The 18914-nt window shown below is 48.5% G+C and overlaps 1 protein-coding gene across 1 annotated transcript in view; it reads right to left on the bottom strand.

Annotated features, from left to right (window-relative positions):
* LOC144672871 (SCO-spondin-like) overlaps positions 1-18914 on the bottom strand; it is a 152167-nt gene that overhangs the window by 42669 nt on the left and 90584 nt on the right. Inside the window, exons 7-9 of the mRNA XM_078534861.1 lie at positions 12879-12925; positions 6479-6687; positions 137-232 (exon numbers count right to left, since the gene is read on the bottom strand). Of these exons, the coding sequence (XP_078390987.1) occupies positions 137-232; positions 6479-6687; positions 12879-12925 (352 nt within the window). The remainder of the gene's footprint in view (positions 1-136; positions 233-6478; positions 6688-12878; positions 12926-18914) is intronic.

Consider the following 18914-nt stretch of genomic DNA (forward strand, 5'->3'; position numbering starts at 1 on the left):
CGGTCTGTGCATTTCCCTCAGATTCAGCTATCGCAGCTCAGGCTGTGAGGTTGAGACAAATTTCAAGCAGAAGTGACAGCTCCTCAACGGTTGAGTGAAAAGAGAAGTTGAACGAAAAAACAAGACTGTTTCTCACCTCCAGGCAGGTGAGTGGTGAACACCCAGTGGAACAAATCTTCCTTCCATTTACGCACTGACACTTCTCACAAGCCTCTTCCCATTCGAACCCTGGCTGCAAGGTAATGAAAAGACTCCATTACTCCCCATCGGTGAACAGTGCTGACCCAGGTTTCTGTAACTAACAAGCAGGTGAGGTAGTGGGTGGGTTGGTGGGTGGGTGGGGAGGTAGTGGGTGGGGAGGTGGGTGGGTGGGGAGGCGGGGGGTGGGGAGGCGGGGGGTGGGTCGGTGGGTGGGTGGGTCGGTGGGGGGTGGGGAGGTGGGTGTGTGGGTTGGTGGGGGGTGGGGAGGTGGGGGTGGGTCGGTGGGTGGGTGGGGAGGCGGGGGGTGGGTGGCAGGTGGAATTGAGCATCAGGATGGCATTGGCTGAAATGACCAGCCAGTATTTCTTTGTCCTTTGTACATTTGCAATTCACTGAGATTGTGAACAGTCTGGTTCAGTGTCAAGAAATTGCCAATAAACCCCTTTCTCATTTCCAACAAATCACAGAATCACAGAATTTTAATGGCACATGAGGCCATTTGGCCCATTCTGTCTGCACCGGCTCTCCGAATGAGCAATATGACCTAGTGCCATTGTCCTTCCTTTTCCCTGTACCCTTGCACATTGTTTCTGTTCAAATAATCATCTAATCCTCTCTTGAATGCCTCGATTGAACCTGCCTCCACCACACTTCCAGGCCGTGCATTCCAGACCCAAACCACTCGTTGTGTGAAAAAGTTTTTTTCTCACGTCACATTTGCTTCTTTTGCAAATTATTTTAAATCTGTGCCCTCTCGTTCTTGATCCTTTTACGAGTGGGAACAGCTTCTCCCTATCGACTCTGTCCAGCCCCCTCATGATTTTGATCATCTCTATCAAATCCCCTCTTAGCCTTCTTCTCTCCAAGGAGAAGTCCCAACCTCTCCAATCTATCCTCATAGCTGAATTTTCTCATCCCTGGAACAATTCTTGTAAACCTCTTCTGCACTCTCTCCAATGTGTTCACATCCTTCCTATAGTGTGGCACCCAGAACTGTGCATAATATTCCAGCTGAGGTCTAACGAGTGTCTTATATAAATTCAGAATAACCTCCCTGCTCTTGTACTCTGTGCCCCTATCAATAAAGCCCAGGATATGTTATGCTTTATTAACTGCAACAAGTAGTGAGGAGCTCATGAACTTCTTTGTTATTAAGATCGAGACATCCAATTCACTTCCTCTGCTGTTTCCATTTCTTTCACAAGCCTATCAGGCCTCTGAAGGTCACCTTTCTAACATCTTTCTCTAGTTTCTCTCCTATATTTCCTCATTTTCTCTCTAAACTCATCTTGTCCATGAGGCCCATCATGGTTCATTGGCCCTATATGAGGGTAGGCAATGGCATAGCGGTATTGTTGCTGGACTAGTAATCCAGAGACCCAGGGTAATAGTCTGGGGCCTGGGTTCAAATCCCACCCTGATAATTGGTGGAATTTGAATTCAGTAAAAATCTAAAATTAAAAGTTGAATTATTATTGTTGTAAAAACCCTGGTTCGCTAATGCCCTTTTGGGGAAGGAAATCTGCCATCTTTACCTACAAGTGACTCCAGACCCAGACCCCCACCTACAGCAATGTGGTTGACACTGAAATGGCCTATAAAACTGCTTAAAAAAAACTTGCAAAAAATTGGACAGACCACCCAGCATTGACCTAGACACTGGAAATGACAATGGCAAACTCAGCCCTGCAAAGTCCTTCTTACTAACATCTGGGGGCTAGTGCCAAAATTGGGAGAGCTGTCTCACAGATTAGTCAACAGCCTGACGTAGTTGTCCTCACGGAATCATACCTCACAGATAATGTCCCAGATACCACCATCACCATCCCTGGGTATGTCCTGTCCCAGCGACAGACCCAGCAGAGGTGGTGTCACAGTGGTATACAGTCGGGAGGGAGTTGCCCTGGGAGTCCTCAACATTGACTCTGGGCCCCATGAAGTCTCATGGCATCAGGTCAAACATGGGCAAGGAAACCTCCTGCTGATTACTACCCTCCCTCAGCTGATGAATCAGTGCTTCCCCATGTTGAACATCACTTGGAGGAAGCACTGAGGGTGGCAAGGGTGCAGAATGTACTCTGGGTGGGGGGACTTCAATGTCCATTACCAAGAATGGCTCGGTAGCACCACTACTGACCAAGCTGGCTGAGTCTTAAAGGACATAGCTGTTAGACTGGGTCTGCAGCAGGTGGTGAGGGAAAAACATACTTGCCCTCATGAACCGCAGATGCATCTGTCCATGACAGTATTGGTAGGAGTGACCACTGTACAGTCCTTGTGGGGACGAAGTCCTGTCTTCACATTGAGGATACCCTCCATCGTGTTGTGTGGCACTACCACCAAGCTAAATGGGATAGATTTCGAAGAGATCCAGCAACTCAAGACTGGGCATCCATGAGGTGCTGTGGGCCATCAGCAGCAGCAGAATTGTACTCGAACACAGTCTGTACCCTCATGGCCCAGCATATCCCCCACTCTACCATTACCATCAAGCCAGGGGATCAACCCTTGTTCAATGAAGAGTGCAGGAGCAACACCAGGCATACCTAAAGATAAGGTATCAACCTGGTGAAGATATAACACAGGACTACTTGCATGGCTAACAGCATAAGCAGCAAGTGATAGACAGAACTAAGCGATCCCACAACCAACCGATCAGATCTAAGCTCTGCAGTCCTGCTACATCCAGTCGTGAATGTTGGTGGACAATTAAACAACTCATTGGAGGAGGAGGCTCCATAAATATCCCCATCCTTAATGATGGAGGAGCCCAGCACATCAGTGCAAAAGATAAGACTGAAGCATTCGCAACAATCTTCAGCCAGAAGTGCCGAGTGGATGATCCATCTCGGCCTCCTCCGGAGGTCACCAACATCACAGATGCCAGTCTTCAGCCAATTCGATTTATTCTACGTAATGTCAAGAAACAGCTGGAGGCACTGGATGCTGCAAAGGTTATGGGGCCTGACAATATTCCAACAATAGCACTAAAGACTTGTGCTCCAGAATTTGCTGTGCCCCTAGCCAAGCTGTTCCAGTACAGCTACAACATTGGCATCTACCCAGGTATGTCCTGTACACAAAAAGCAGGACAAATCCAACCCGGCCAATTACCACCCCATTAGTCTACTCTCGATCATCAGTAAAGTAATGGAAGGGGTCATCAACAGTGCTATCAAGCGGCACTTGCTTAGCAATAACCTGCTCACTGACACTCAGTTTGGGTTCGACCAGGGCCACTCAGCTCCTGACCTCATTACAACCTTGGTTTAAACATGAATAAAAGAGCTGAACTCCCGAGGTGAGGTGAGAGTGACTGCCCTTGACATCAAGGCCGCATTTGACCGAGTGTGGCATCAAGGAGCCCTAGCAAAACTGGAGTCAATGGAAATCAGAGGGAAAGCTCTCTGCTGGTTGGAGTCATACCTAGCACAAAGGAAGATGGTTGTTGGAGGTCAATCATCTGAGCTCCAGAACATCACCACAGGAGTGCCTCAGGATAGTGTCCTAGGCCCAGCCATCTTCAGCTGCTTCATCAATGACCCTCGTTCCTTCATAAGGTCAGAGTGGCGGTGTTCGCTGATGAGTGCACAATGTTCAGCATCATTTGCGACTCCTCAGATACTGAAGCAGTCCATATCCAAATGCAGCAAGACTTGGACAATATCCAGACTTGGGCTGACTAGTGGCAAGTAACATTCGCATTACACAAGTGTCAGGGAATGATCATCTCCAACAAGAGAAAATCCAACCATTGCCCCATGATGTTCAATGGTATTACCATCACTGAATCCCCCACTATCAACATCTTGGGGGTTACCATTGACCAGAAGCTGAACTGGACTAGCCATATAAGTACTGTGGCTACAAGAGCAGGTCAGAGGCCAGGAATCACACAACAAGTAACTCACCTTCTGACTCCCCAAAGCCTGTCCACTACCTACAAGGTACAAGTCAGGAATGTGATGGAACACTCCCCACTTGCCTGGATGAGTGCAGCTCCCACAACACTCAAGAAGCTGGACACCATCCAGGACGAAGCAGTCCGCTTGTTGGCACCACATCCACAAACGTTCACTCCCTCCCCCACCGACGCATAGTAGCAACAGTGTGTACCATCTACAAGATGCACTGCAGGAACTCACCAAGGCTCCTTAGACAGCACCTTCCAAAGCCACAACCACTACCATCTAGAAGGACAAGGACAGCAGGTAGATGGGAACACCACCACCTGGAAGTTCCTCTCCAAGTCACTCAGCATCCTGACGTGGAAATATATCGCCATTCCTTCGCTGTCGCTGGGTCAAAATCCTGGTGCTCCCTTCCTAACAGCACTGTGGGTGTACCTACACCACATGGACTACAGCGGTTCAAGAAGGCAGCTCACCACCACCTTCTCAAGGGCAGCTAGGGATGGGTAATAAATGTTGGCCCAGCCAGCGAAGCCCACATCCCGTGAATGAATAAATAAAAGCACTGATCCCTGCAGTACTCCACTAGTCACCACCTGTCATTCCAAAATAGACCATTTATTCCTACACTCTGTTTCTTGTCTGCTAACCAATTCTCAAGCCATGTCAATATATTACCCCCAATCCCATGTGCTTTAATTTTACACACTAACCTCTTATGTGGACTTTATCAAAAGCTTTCTGAAAATCCAAATACACCACATCCACTGGTTCCCCCTTATCTATTCTGCTAGTTACATCCTCAAAAAACTCCAATAGGTTTGTCAAACATGATTTCCCTTCATAAACCCATGTTGATTTTGTCTAATCGCACTGATATTTTCTAAGTATCCTGTTATCATATCCTTTATAATGGACTCGAACATTTTCCCTACTACTGATGTCAGGCTAACTGGTCTGTAATTCCCTGTTTTCTCCCTCTCTCCTTTTTTAACTGTTGGGATTACATTTGCCAACCTCTAATCTGCTGGGACTGTTCCAGAATCTACAGAATTTTTAAAGATGACAACCAAAACATCCACTATTTCCATGGCCACCTCCTTTAGTCCTGGGATGTAGATTATCAGGCCCTGGGGCTTTCAGTCCCATTAACTTCTCCAGCACTATTGTCTCAGTAATACTAATTTTCTTCAATTCCTCCTCCTCAATAGACCCTTGGTTCCCTAGTATCTCTGGGAAGTTATTTGTGTCTTCCTTCATGAAGACAGAACTAAAGTAATTGGTTAATTGCTCTGCCATTTCCTTGTTCTCGGTTATAAATTCTCCCATTTTAGTCTGTAAGGGATCTACATTTGTCTTCACTAATTTATTTCTTCTTACATGTCTTCAACATCCCTGATTTCAATTGCTCCACATCTGCCTTCAGATGCCTGGGCTTTAAGCTCTGGAATTCCCTCCCTGCACCATTCTCCCTCTCTACCTCACTTTCCTCCTTTAAGACAGGTTAGGTTTGTATTCACTGGAGTTTAGAAAAATAAGAGGCGACTTGATTGAAACATATAAGATCCTGAGGGGTCTTGACAGGGTGGATGTGGAGAGGATGTTTCCTCTTATGGGAGAATCTAGAACTAGGGGCCACTTTTTAAAAATAAGGGGTCGCTCATTTAAGACAGAGATAAGGAGAAATTTTTTCTCTTAGAGGAAGGAGAGTCTTAGAATATTTTTGAGGCAGAGGTAGATACATTCTTGATATGCAAAGGGGTGAAAGGTTATCGAGGCTGGGGAGTGAAAGGTTATCGAGGGTGGGGGGTGAAAGGTTATCGAGGCTGGGGAGTGAAAGGTTATCGAGGGCAAGGCTGAAAGGTTATCAGGGGTTGGCGGGGATGTGTGGTTAAGGTTACAATCAGATCAGCGATGATCTTATTGAATGTCAGAGCAGACTCAAGGGACTGAGTGACCTATTCCTGCGCCTAATTCCCATGTTTGTATGTACTTGTGTTCATATGTTATATAAAACCTATCTCATTTACCAAGCTTTTGGTCATCTCCCCTAATATCTCCTTATGTGATTCAGTGCCAAAATTTGTTTAACAATGTTCCTGTAAAGTTCCTTGGGATATTTTATTATGGTAAAGGCCCTTATGTAAATATAAATTATTGTAATTATTGTTGTACAAACTTTACCCATTCCAACTCTCAACCCTTGATCCTTGACCTTTGCCCCTGGGCCTGCTACCACATTTTGTGGTGGAGCACTGGTCAGATGCTGGCCAGAGAGGGACTGCTGGACTCTGATGGGAGTGTGTGCAGTTGGCCTGGACCATTGCTCTGTGTTGGGTATTGGCTGCTGTCCTGTCACCACTCACCGGGTAGATGCTGTCATTGACGATACACTCGCAGTAGGCTGCAGTCACACACTGGCCTGAGCTGTTCCTGTATCTCGCAGCCTCGCACACACAGCCCTGCTCAGCAGAAATGCAGCTCGGTGCCGTCACTGAGTAAACATCCTGGCACGATCGCTCGCAGGCGTGAGAGTCTGCTATCCCTCCATTCCAAATCTCGCCCTCAGGACATTCTAAGGTTCACACATTTCATGTTAGTATCAGGCTCCACATACATTCCCAACTATCAATTCCATAGATATCCAGGGACACAGGTTACTCCCAAATATACACTGAAATCCAAAAACTAATTTCATACAACTTCAGAAAAATTGATGAGAGCAGGAATGGTGACTCCTCAAAGTCATGTTTCTGAAAGTAGTTTATCTCAGAGCGTGGTTACTGAGAGAGGTGTAAGGGCAGGGCATCTGCCAGTGGGGTTTACTGAGTGTTGGGGGAGTTACTGAAAGTGAAAGGTGGAGGTTACTGAGAATGGGGGGGTGGGGCTCATGAAAGCCAGGGGGGTGGGTGTTACTGAGAGTAGGGGGTGGGTGTTACTGAGAGTAGGGAGTGGGGGTTACTGAGAGTATGGGGTGGGGGTTACGGAGAGTAGGGGGTGGGGGTAACTGAGAGTAGGGGGTAGGGGGTGGGGGTTACTGAGAGTAGGGGGTGGAGGTTATTGAGAGTAGGGGGTGGGGGTTACTGAGAGTAGGGGGTGGGGGTTACTGAGAGTATGGGGTGGGGGTTACTGAGATTAGGGGGTGGTGGTTACTGAGAGTGGGGGTGGGGGTTACTGAGAGCGGGGGTAGGGTTACGGAGTGTAGGGGGTGGAGGTTACTGAGAGTAGGGGGTGGAGGTTATTGAGAGGGGGGGTGTGGGTTGGGGTTACTGAGGGTGAAATGATCCCAGATTTGCACTAAGTGCGGTAGTGGTGTGAAAAAGTTGTTTTACCCACTGTCACAAACCCATCACACGTCCACAGGGACAACACCACTAACTCTCACACACCCCCTCACATCTCCACCAGGCTCCCATCCCACAATGACAGGTTTTCGCGCTGTATCATCACCTTATCGGCACAGCCTGCCTCATTGATAATGTTTCCACGGGGAACACTCTGTATCGCTGGTGGATGGGCCTGGGTTTGCCTGCCGCACTCATATCAGCGCTTCCTTGATCCAGGCGCCATATTGAAAACGCCTCATAGAGCAGCTGACTTTATGTCCCCAGACCAGGACTGCTCCAGGGGACAGGGGCCCCGAGAGCAAAGAAGACGGCAGCCCCAAAATCTAGTGACGCCTCTCTGCTCACCTGCTGGATGCAGTGTGAAGTGGCCTCTACCCCAGCTCTGGCCGCAGGAGGTCAACCAGAGTCCCTGATCCAGCCTGGGAGGCGTCAGAGGCAACAGGTCACACAGGAGGCCAGTAATCCAGTGTGGGAAGGATATAACAGATATAACAGGAATAGGCCATTCAGCCCCTCAAACCTGCCCAGCCATTCGATAAGATCATGGCTGATCTGCCCCAGGCCTCAACTCCTCTTTCATGCCAGCTCCTCATATCCCTCAACTCTCCGATATTTCAAAAATCTATCTAAATCCTCTTTAAATACTTTCAGTGATCTACATTAGGATCACAGAATCTCACTGCAGAAGAGGCCCTTCTGCCCATCGATTCTGCACCAACACGTGAGAAACACCTGACCTACCTACCTAATCCCATTTACCAGCACTAGGCCCATAGCCTTGAATGTTATGACGTGCCCAGTGCACATCAGGGTACTTATTAAAGGATGTGAGGCAACCCGCCTCCACCACCCTCCCAGGCAGCGCATTCCAGACCGTCACCACCCTCTGGGAAAAAAAGTTTTCCCTCACATCCCCCCTAAACCTCCTGCCCCTCACCTTGAACTTATGCCCCCTTGTGACTGACCCTTCAACTAAGGGGAACAGCTGCTCCCCATCCACCCTGTCCATGCCCCTCATAATCTTGTACACCTCGATCAGGTCACCCCTCAATCTTCTCTGCTCCAACGAAAACAACCCAAGTCTATCCAACCTCTCTTCATAACTTAAATGTTTCATCCCAGGCAACATCCTGGTGAATCTCCTCTGCACCCCCTCCAGTGCAATCACATCCTTCCTATAATGTGGTGACCAGAACTGCACACAGTACTCCAGCTGTGGCCTCACCAAGGTTCTATACAACTCCAACATGACCTCCCTACTTTTGTATTCTGTGCCTCGATTGATAAAGGCAAGTGTCCCATATGCCTTTTTCACCACCCCACTAACATGCCCCTCCGCCTTCAGAGATCTATGGACACACACGCCAAGGTCCCTTTGTTCCTCAGAGCTTCCTAGTGTTATGCCGTTCATTGAATACTTCCTTGTCAAATTACTCCCTCCAAAGTATATCACCTCACACTTTTCAGGGTTAAATTCCATCTGCCACTTATCTGCCCATTTGACCATCCCGTCTGTATCTTCCTGTAGCCCAAGACACCCAACCTCACTGTTAACCACCCAGCCAATCTTTGTGTCATCCGCAAACTTACTAATCCGACCCCCAACATAGTCTATGTCATTTATAGGATGAATGCAGGATGAATGATCTCATCTGTTCTGCCAGGATAAGTCAACCGCCTCATCACTCTCAACTCACACATCCACAAACCCATTACACATCCACAGAGACACCACCACTAACTCTCACACACACCCTCACATCTCCACCAGGGCTTATATCCTCTGGAGCTCGTGTCCTCATCCTGTCCATGGTTCCGCTCACCACACAAACATCCTGTACAGTGCCATGTGTCCTGCTCACACTCTCTCCATCTGTTTCCATGCAGGAGAAGCTGGCTCACAGCAGCAGGGAGAGATCCCAGACCGGGGGGTGGAGTGGCCCAAATTAGGCCCCTCACTCACTTTGAGGAATGTGCTATCGCACTGACTCGTGAGGACGCGGACCCTGCCTGTGGCGAAGGTGAGGTTGGCAGCGAATACCCTCGTGAGGATCCTGCACCACATCCTCCCTCTCTCAACACAACTGTGAGTGTCTCTCTCTCCTGCTCCTGACTCTGCTGCCAGCACTAATTATTTCTACTTTGGTTCACAGGGAGCTCTGCCAAGCGACCGACACCCTCAGCCAGCCAGTCCCTCAGCTCCATCCACATCCTCACCTCCAGCCAAGAGGCACCTCCTCCAGTGAAGAACTGGAAATAAGCAGCCCGGAAGACCTGTCAAAGTGCTTACCCACACCCTCCACCAGCGCAGAGACACACACCTCGGTGGGACCTAGATCTAGAGCAGGCTCAGGTTCACAATCTGGTGGTCACCGCACGGACACGTGTCCACAGCAGGAGGAGGCAGGTTCAGCCGAGCTCCTCGGCACTCGGAGGGCTGCTGGGGAAGAGGGTCTGTGAGGTCCGAGTCAGATAACAAGCCTCTAGATTCAGCCTTCCAACTCATCAGAGGGGCACACGAAGGAGTGCATCCGCCTGTTCTCAGTGTGGAGGTCTCCATGGGGAGGATGGTGGATGCCATGGAGACCCTGGTCCAGCAGAATGCAGAGATGTGGGCAGATCTGCACTCAATTGGGGTAGACATGGGTGAGTTCCTGCATTGGAAACATGGGAGTGAAATGGGGCACCTCAATGTCCCCCCAGACGCTCCTTCCCCTCATGGAGTCAGGCCGGGCCCCTCGGGCACCCGAAGGGAGGAGGAGTGGCCGGTGGATGCCCCTGGGTCATTCACTCAGGAATCTCAGAGGCTGTCCACTCCCTCTGAGTCCCCTTTGCCTGTGACCCCCTCTGCCTTGTCCTCTGCCCCCTAAGCAGCCGGCCCACAGGAGGGCAGCCAAAGCAAACCGGGGCCCTCAAGGCCTCATATCTCCAGAGGACCCACACCGGAGTCATCAGAGGCAACGGGGCCGACCATCGCACAGGCTGTCTCCACCCCTGCTGCGGATGTCAGGGCAGCACCGAGAAAAAGTGGTAGGTCTGGAAAAACCAAGTGGTTGGGCGGGTGAACACATTTTGTCACTTTATAATCTGAAAATATAATCACTGAGTGACGTGTAATGATGATTTTCAGCTTCATTTACAGGTTTTGAGTCTTCCCCCTATATACCCCCCACCCCTCACCACCCCCACCCCCACCTCCACCCCCACCCCCACCCCCACCCCCACCACCCCCATCAGCCCCACCCCCACTCCCATCCCCCCCCCACCACCCCCATCCCCACCAGACCCCCCCCCGCCCTCCCACTAGCAGCTCCTCTGCAGGCAGCCAGACCAGGTGTGATTCTGGAGGGTGAAGTGTGTGTGTGGCAGAGCCTTTCGGAGCCTCGTGCCACCCTCTCCCACACACACAGAGCCTTCCCCCCTCACACTCATCTTACTGTCCTGAGCATTTCAGTTGCGCAGCTGGAGTGGTGGGTGATGGCCTAGTGGTATTATCACTAAAATAATAATCCACAGGCCCAGGGTAATACTCTAGGGACCCAGGTTCAAATCCCACCACAGCAAATGGTTAAAATTTGAATTCAATAAAAATCTGGAATTAAAAGTCTGCAACAAACTGATTGTTGTAAAAACCCATCTGGTTCACTAATGTCCTTTAGGGAAGGAAATCTGCCGTCCTTACCTGGTCTGGCCTACATGTGACTCCAGACCCACAGCAATGTGGCTGACTCTTAAACATGCCCTCTGAACATGGGCAATAAATACTGGCCTCATCAGCAACGCCCACAGCTGGTGAACAAATAATAAAAAAGCTGAGCTGACCTGCACCTCCTCCCACCCACCAATCACACTCCTGTGCCCGTCCACTCACCGAGGCTCCACTCACTCTCGATTTCAACAACCATGGTCATGGTCAAGTATATTGTCAACTTCTCCATCCTTTCCCCTCCCCAGTCATCCATGTTCTTTCCTTTTCCCCATCACTGTCGACCTCCCCAGCATCACTTACCAACCCGAACCCTTGTCTGTCCAGGTGAACGTGCGCGTTCCCAACCTCCCTGAGAATCCCACCCCCATCCACATTGACCTCCTCCTTCCCACCCCCAGGGTCTGTATCTACCTCTGAGTCCTCACCAACCACCCTCACTGGCCCTTCTACTGATACTGACACACTGGCTCCCACTGCCCTCCCCCCTCACACTCACCATTACCCCCCCCTCACACTCACCCTCAGTTTGCTCCAGAGGAGACAGTCATTGGCTCCACAGACCCCTCCCTTGCACATTCAGCTGGGCAACCATCCCCCCGCTTACTCTCTTCTCCCCCTGGATACCTTCCCCCCACCCCACCCTCCGAACTCCCTTCTCATCCCCTCCCCACACCGGACACCTACCCCTCTCCGAACTCCCTCACTTACACCTTTTTCCTCCCTTTACACCTACCTTCCCACTTGCTGCATTTCCCCCGATTATGCCCTCCCTCTTCCCCCCTCCAAAACTCACCCCTCCCACACCTTTGTCCCCCCCTCCCAACCCCATCCCCATGACACCTTCGTTCACCAACCCCACCCCCCTACCCAACCTCACCTTCTCTGATACACCTTCCTCTTTCAGTCCCAATAGACCTTCCTCTCCCACCTCCCCTGGTACACTGTACACCTTCCTCTCCCACTCACAGCTGGGCCTTCCTCTCCGCCCCCCACAACACCAGTACCCACCCTCTCCCATCACCAATCATCTGAAGTAGCCCATGACCAAGACAGTGATGTTCCGGAGCAGACCTGAAGCGTTAATGGAGACCTCCCACCGTCCATGAGCTGCTTCGTGTTGGAGCCATATCCATGAGGAATCACCCAGCAGGCGATCCACGTATTCCTCCAGGATCCAGTCGTTGTCAGGCTCCGGCAACTTCTCCTCAGATGTCCCCGATCTGAGCAAGGCCCTAATGGTAATTCCCAATTTTTGCACGTCACACTTGTCCAGACGTGTTCTGGGCCAACGTGTTTTCCCGCCAGTGTAACGGTGAATCGGGTGTAGGAGGACGATTCCGGTCGGGCCTCACTCTGAATCCTATTAGCGGGATACAAAGCGGGATTGGCAATTCACCATGGCAGGCGCCATTGGATGATCCCGCTCTGCTTTCACGCCGTCCTGAAACTGATTTCTGACCATCACGCTGAATTGTCCACCCTCCTGCCCACCATGATGCCCATTGCAATGGGTTATGGAGAGTGGGGATGGGAGTTACTGAGTGTGAGGTGGCTGGGAGATACTCAGAGTGGGGGTGGACGGGGGCCGGGTGGGGTGTATGGTGGGGGTGGGGGGGCGGGGGATACTGAGAGTGGGGTGTAGGGGCTAATGGTTGTTATGCTCTGCCTATTATTGCTGTGCAGTGAAGACTTGGTGTGAAATTTTCTTACCTTCACAATCTGATTCTGTGCAATGGAAAACTCCTCTCCGACAGACACTGTAAAAATAAATCTCAAACAGTAAAACTTGACAGAATTGAGGTTTTTTTATATTTTGCAGGAGCTTCTGGATCAGGATACAACTGAAGGTTGGAATGCACGGTGTAATCCCAGAATGGCACAAAAGTTACATTGAGGCAGGTCATTCAGTTCATCTAGTTCATGTCAGCGTTTACTCCCTTACCCAACTGTACAAAGGAACATAAGAAATAGGAACAGGAGTCAGCTCTTTGGTCCTTCAAGCCTGTTCAACCATTCAATACAGTCATGACTGATCTTCTGCCTCAACTCCACTATTCCATGCTATCTCCATATCCCTTCATTTCTTTAGTACCAAAAATCCATCAATCCATCAGCCAGAAGACAGGAAGGAAAAAAAATATATCTATATTTACTCCAACCTGGCTATTTTATAAAATTATTATTTTTATTTCACCATGATTAGCCATGACTCACACCAGAGGAATTTTTAACCTTCAGAAATCAGCAGGGACCTCGTTATCTTTAAAGAGGTGCCAATGGCCTCGGTGACTGCTGACAATCAAATTCCAAAGAAATGCACCAACACCCTTTACATTTCTAAGGCAGAGCTCTGACCAATGGAGAAAGTATGCCTGCAAAGGACAAAAGGGACCCTGACTCCTTCATTAAACACCTCTAGGTTCCAGACCTGGGAAAATACATCCTTTGTCCAACACCCAGGAGAAGAAGTGGGAAGTATGGCACATGACCTTCCCCAAGCTGCTAGAACCTGTAATATTTCCTTGTGGGACTAAACCCAGGCAGTTTACCATTACCATCTAACAGGTAGCAGCAGAAAGAGCTCTGACCAGGTAAATTGCCTGGCCCTCATCTACGTTGTGAACTACTGGAACATCAGGACTTCTGTACTTGGCTGTTTCAAGACTAATTCTCTCTATGAGCTTTCTCCCATCCTAGAAATCCTTGATTTTGGGAAGACGAAGCACCTGCAGCAGTTTCTGCCTGGGAATCTCTGAAGGAATATGCCACTGGACTCATGTAAAACTATAACTCTTTTTAAATTATATTTGTTCATGGAATGTGGGCATTACTGGCTAGGCCAGCATTTATTGCCCTTGTTCAGGGGGCATTTTTAAGAGACAACTACATTGCTGTGGGTCTGGAGTCACATGTAGGCCAGACCAGGTAAGGACGACAGTTTTCCTTCCCTAAATGGCATTAGTGAACCAGATGGGTTTTTATAACAATCGACAACGGTTCCGTGGTCATCATTAGACTTTTAATTCCAGATTTTTATTGAATTCAAATTCCACCATTTGCTGTGGTGGGATTTGAACCCAGGTCCCCAGAGCATTCCCCTGGGTCCCTAGTCCAATGACAATCCCACTGCCTCCAATTTTTATTGTGGTCTTGCCTTGTACCTCTTTTTTTCCCTTATCCTTCTTTTATTGTACGAGTGCAAACAGGGGTGAGGGGGAGGCAATGGTGTAGTGGTATAGTTGCTGGACTAGTAATCCAGAGATCTAGGGTAATCCTCTGGGGACTAGAGTTCAAATCCCACCATGACAGATGAAATGTGGAATTAAAAGTCTGATGATGACCATGAAATCATTATCAATTGTTGTAAAAACCCATCTGGTTCACTAATGTCCTTTAGGGAAGGAAATCTGCTATCCTTACCTGCTCTGGCCCACATGTGACTCCAGACCCACAGCAATCTGATTAACTCTTAAACATGCCCTCTGAATAAGGGCAATTAGGGATGAACTGAATCCAGACAGTCTACCATTTTATCAGCCAGCAGCAGAAAGATCTCTGTCCCGGTGAAGTGCCTGGTCCTCATCTACACTGCGTGCTTTCTGTACCTGGCTGTTTCTGGCCCTGAACAAGGGCAATAAATGCTGAATGCCCACATCCCATGAGCAAACGTAAAAAAACCCTTTCCTGGATTTGGAGTGATCCAACCCTCTATTAATAACCCCACAGCAACTCAGGATAAGGTAAAATAAGAGGATTGGTTCATTTTAGACACACACAAAAGCTGAAGGGTTGGGGAAAACACAATACCACTTCTAAAGGGGGAAATCAGAAATCAAAAACACTTTTCTGTTTATGGAGTAGTGAGCAAAGAAATCAGGGCTGTTTAAATTAATCCCCCTCCTGGCTGTAACACTGTCTTGAACATATTTTACAATGGAGCAGTCTCTGCTCTCTGGGGAGAGAGTTCCAAAGATTCACAACTCTTTGAGTGAAGAAATTTCTCCTCCTCTCAGTCCTAAATGATTGGCCCCTATCCTGAGGCTGTGGGCTTGTGATCTAGATTCCCCAGGCAGGGAAACACTTTGACTATCCCTTCAGTATGTTTCAATGAGATTACCTCTCATTCTTCCACATTCTAGGGGTTATCGGCCCATTCTGCTCAATCTCTTCCAGAATAATCCTCTTATCTCAGGAATAGTCTAATGAACCTTTGTTTCACTCCCTCTAATGCCAGCATTTCCTTCCCTAGGTAAAACCAAATTATACACAGTGTTCCAAGGTCCTGTATAACTGTACTTACTCCAGTCCCTTTGTAAGGTGGCAAGGGCGGGGAATGTACTCTAGGGGTCTTCAATGTCCATCACCAAGAGTGGCTCAGTAGTGCCACTACTGACCGAGCTGGCTGAACCCTAAAGGACATAGCTGCTAGACTGGGTCTGTGGCAGGTGGTGAGGGAGCCAACAAGAGGGAAAAACATATTTGACCTCATCCTCACCAACCTGCCTGCCGCAGATGCCGCTGTCCATGACAGTATCGGTGGGAGTGACCACTGCACAGTCCTTGTAGAGACGAAGTCCCACCTTCACATTGAGGATACCCTCCATCGTGTTGTGTGGCACTACCACCGTGCTAAATGGGATAGATTTCGAAGAGATCTAGCAACTCAAAACTGGGCATCCATGAGGTGCTGTGGGCCATCAGCAGCAGCAGAGTTGTACTCGAACACAATCTGTAACCTCATGGCCCGGCATATCCCCCACTCTACCATTACCATCAAGCCAGGGGATCAACCCTGGTTCAATGAAGAGAGCAGGAGGGCAAGCCAGGAGCAGCACCAGGCATACCTAAAAATGAGGTGTCAACCTGGTGAAGCTATAACACAGGACTACTTGCGTGCCAAACAGCATAAGCAGCAAGTGATAGACAGAGCTAATTGATCCCACAACCAACAGATTAGATCTAAGCTCTGCAGTCCTGCCACATCCAGTCGTGAATGGTGGTGGACAATTAAACAACTCATTGGAGGAGGAGGCTCCACAAATATCCCCATCCTCAATGATGGAGGAGCCCAGCACATCAGTGCAAAAGTTAAGGCGGAAGCACTTGCTACAATCTTCAGCCAGAAGTGCTGAGTGGACGATCCATCTCAGCCTCCTCCGGAGGTCCCCAGCATCACAGATGCCAGTCTTCAGCCAATTCGATTCACTCCACGGGATAACAATAAACGGCTGAAGGCACTGGATACTGCAAAGGCTATGGGACCTGACAACATTCCAACAATAGTACTGAAGACTTGTGCTCCATAACTTGCCGCATCCCTATTCAAGCTGTTCCAGTGCAGCTACAACACTGGCATCTACCCAGCTATGTGGAAAATTGCCCAGGTATGTCCTGTACACAAAAAGCAGGACAAATCCAACCCGGACAATTACCGCTCCATCAGTCTACTCTCAATCATCAGCAAAGTAATGGAAGGTGTCATCAACAGTGCTATCAAGCAGCACTTGCTTAGCAATAACCTGCTCACTGATGCCCAGTTTGTGTTCCACCAGGGCCACTCGGCTCCTGACCTCATTACAGCCTTGGTTTAAACATGGGCAAAAGAGCTGAACTCTAGAGGTGAGGTGAGAGTGACTGCCCTTGACATCAAGTAAGCATTTGACCCGAATGTGGCATTAAGGAGCCCTGGCAAAACTGAAGTCCAGGGGAAAACTCTCCACTGGTTAGAGTCATACTGAGCACAAAGGAAGATGGTTGTGGTTTATCGAAGTGAATCATCTCAATCCTGATCCATCACCACAGAAGTTCTCCAGGGTAGTGCCCTACACCCAACCATGTTCACAGAATTTTAACAGCACAGGAGGCCATTCAGCCCATCATGTCTGCACCGGCTCTCCAAATGAGCATTATGACCTAGTGCCATTGCCCTGCCTTTTCCCTGTACCCCTGCACATTGTTTGAATAGAAACAATCATCTAATTCCCTCTTGAACGTCTCCATTGAACCTGCCTCCACCACACTTCTAGGCAGTGCATTCCAGATCCAAACTCCTTGATGCTCCTTTTGCAAATCACTTTAAATCTGTGCCCTCTCATTCTTGATCCTTTTACGAGTGGGAACAGCTTCTCCCTATCGACTCTGTCCAGTCCCCTCATGATTTTGAACATCTCTATCAAATCTCCTCTTAGCCTTCTTCTCTCCAAGGAGAAGTCCCAACCTCTCCAATCTATCCTCATAGCTGAAGTTTCTCATCCCTGGAACCATTATTGTAAACCTCTCCTGCACTCTCTCCAATGTGTTCACATCCTTCCTATAATGTGGCGCCCAGAACTGTACAAAATACTCCAGCTGAGGTCTAACGAGTGTCTTATATAAATTCAGAATAACCTCCCTGCTCTTGTACTCTATGCCCCTATTAATAAAGCCCAGGATGCTATATGCTTTATTAACTGCTCTCTCCACCTGTCTTACCACCTTCAATGATCTATGCACATATACACCCAAATCTTTCTGCTCCTGCACCCCCTTCAAAATTTCACCCCTTATTTTATATTGTCTATCCATGTTCATCCTACCAAAATGCATCACCTCACACTTTTCCGCATTGAACTTCATCTGGCACCTATCTGCCCACTCCACCAACTTGTCTATGTCCCCTTGAAGTTCCACACCATCCTCCTCCCAGTTCACAACACTCCCAAGCTTCGTATTATACACAAACTTTGAAATTGTCCCCTGCAAGATATATATCATTAATATATATCAGGAAAAGCAAGGGTCCCAACACTAACCCCTGGGGAACTCCACTACAAACCTTCCTCCAGCCTGAAAAATATCCATTGACCATTACTCTCTGCTTCCTATTTTTCATCCAATTTTGTATTCACATTGCTAATGTCCCTTTTATTCCATGAGCAATAACTTTTCTCACAAGTATGTTGTGTGGCACTGTATCAAATGCCTTTTCAAAGTCCATGTAGACCACATCAACAGCATTACCCTCATCGACCTTTTCTGTTACCTCTTCAAAAAAGTCCAGCAAGTTAGTTAAATGTGATTTTCCCTTTAGAAATTCATGATGGCTCTTCCTTATCAACCCATATTTTTCCATGTGACGACTAATTCTATCCTGAATAATTATTTCTAGAATCTTGCCCACCACTGAAGTTAAACTGACTGGTCTGTAATTGCTGGGCTTATCCTTACAACCTTTTTTGAACAAGGGCGTAATGTTTGCAATTGTCAGTCCTCTGGTACCTCCCCTGAGTCTAGGGAAGACTGAAAGATTATGGCCAGTGCCCCTGCAATTTCTACTCTCACTTCCTTCAATATCCTTGGATGCATCTCATCTAGTCCCGGTGCCTTGTCAACTTTAAGCACCGACAGTCTACTCAACACTTCCTCCTTAACAATTTTGAACCCTTCCAGTGACAGAGTTTCCTCATCTGTCACTATGGCCTGGGTAGCATCTACCTCCTTGGTAAAGATGGATGCACAGTATTCATTTAATATCTCAGCCATGGCCCCTTTGTTCATGTGTAAATTCCCTTTTAGATCCCTAATCGGCCCTACTCCTCCTTTTACCACCCTTTTACTATTTATACGCCTATAGAAGACTTTGGGATTCCCCTTTATGTTGGCTGCCAGTCTTTTCTCATAATCCCTCTTTGCTTCTCTAATATACTTTTTCATTTTCCTCTGAACCTTCTGTCTTCCTCTTAGTTCTCAATTGTATTTTCTACCTGA

The sequence above is a fragment of the Cetorhinus maximus genome, unplaced genomic scaffold (genome assembly GCF_964194155.1).
Source record: "Cetorhinus maximus unplaced genomic scaffold, sCetMax3.hap1.1 HAP1_SCAFFOLD_135, whole genome shotgun sequence".
Taxonomy (NCBI): Eukaryota; Metazoa; Chordata; class Chondrichthyes; order Lamniformes; family Cetorhinidae; genus Cetorhinus; species Cetorhinus maximus.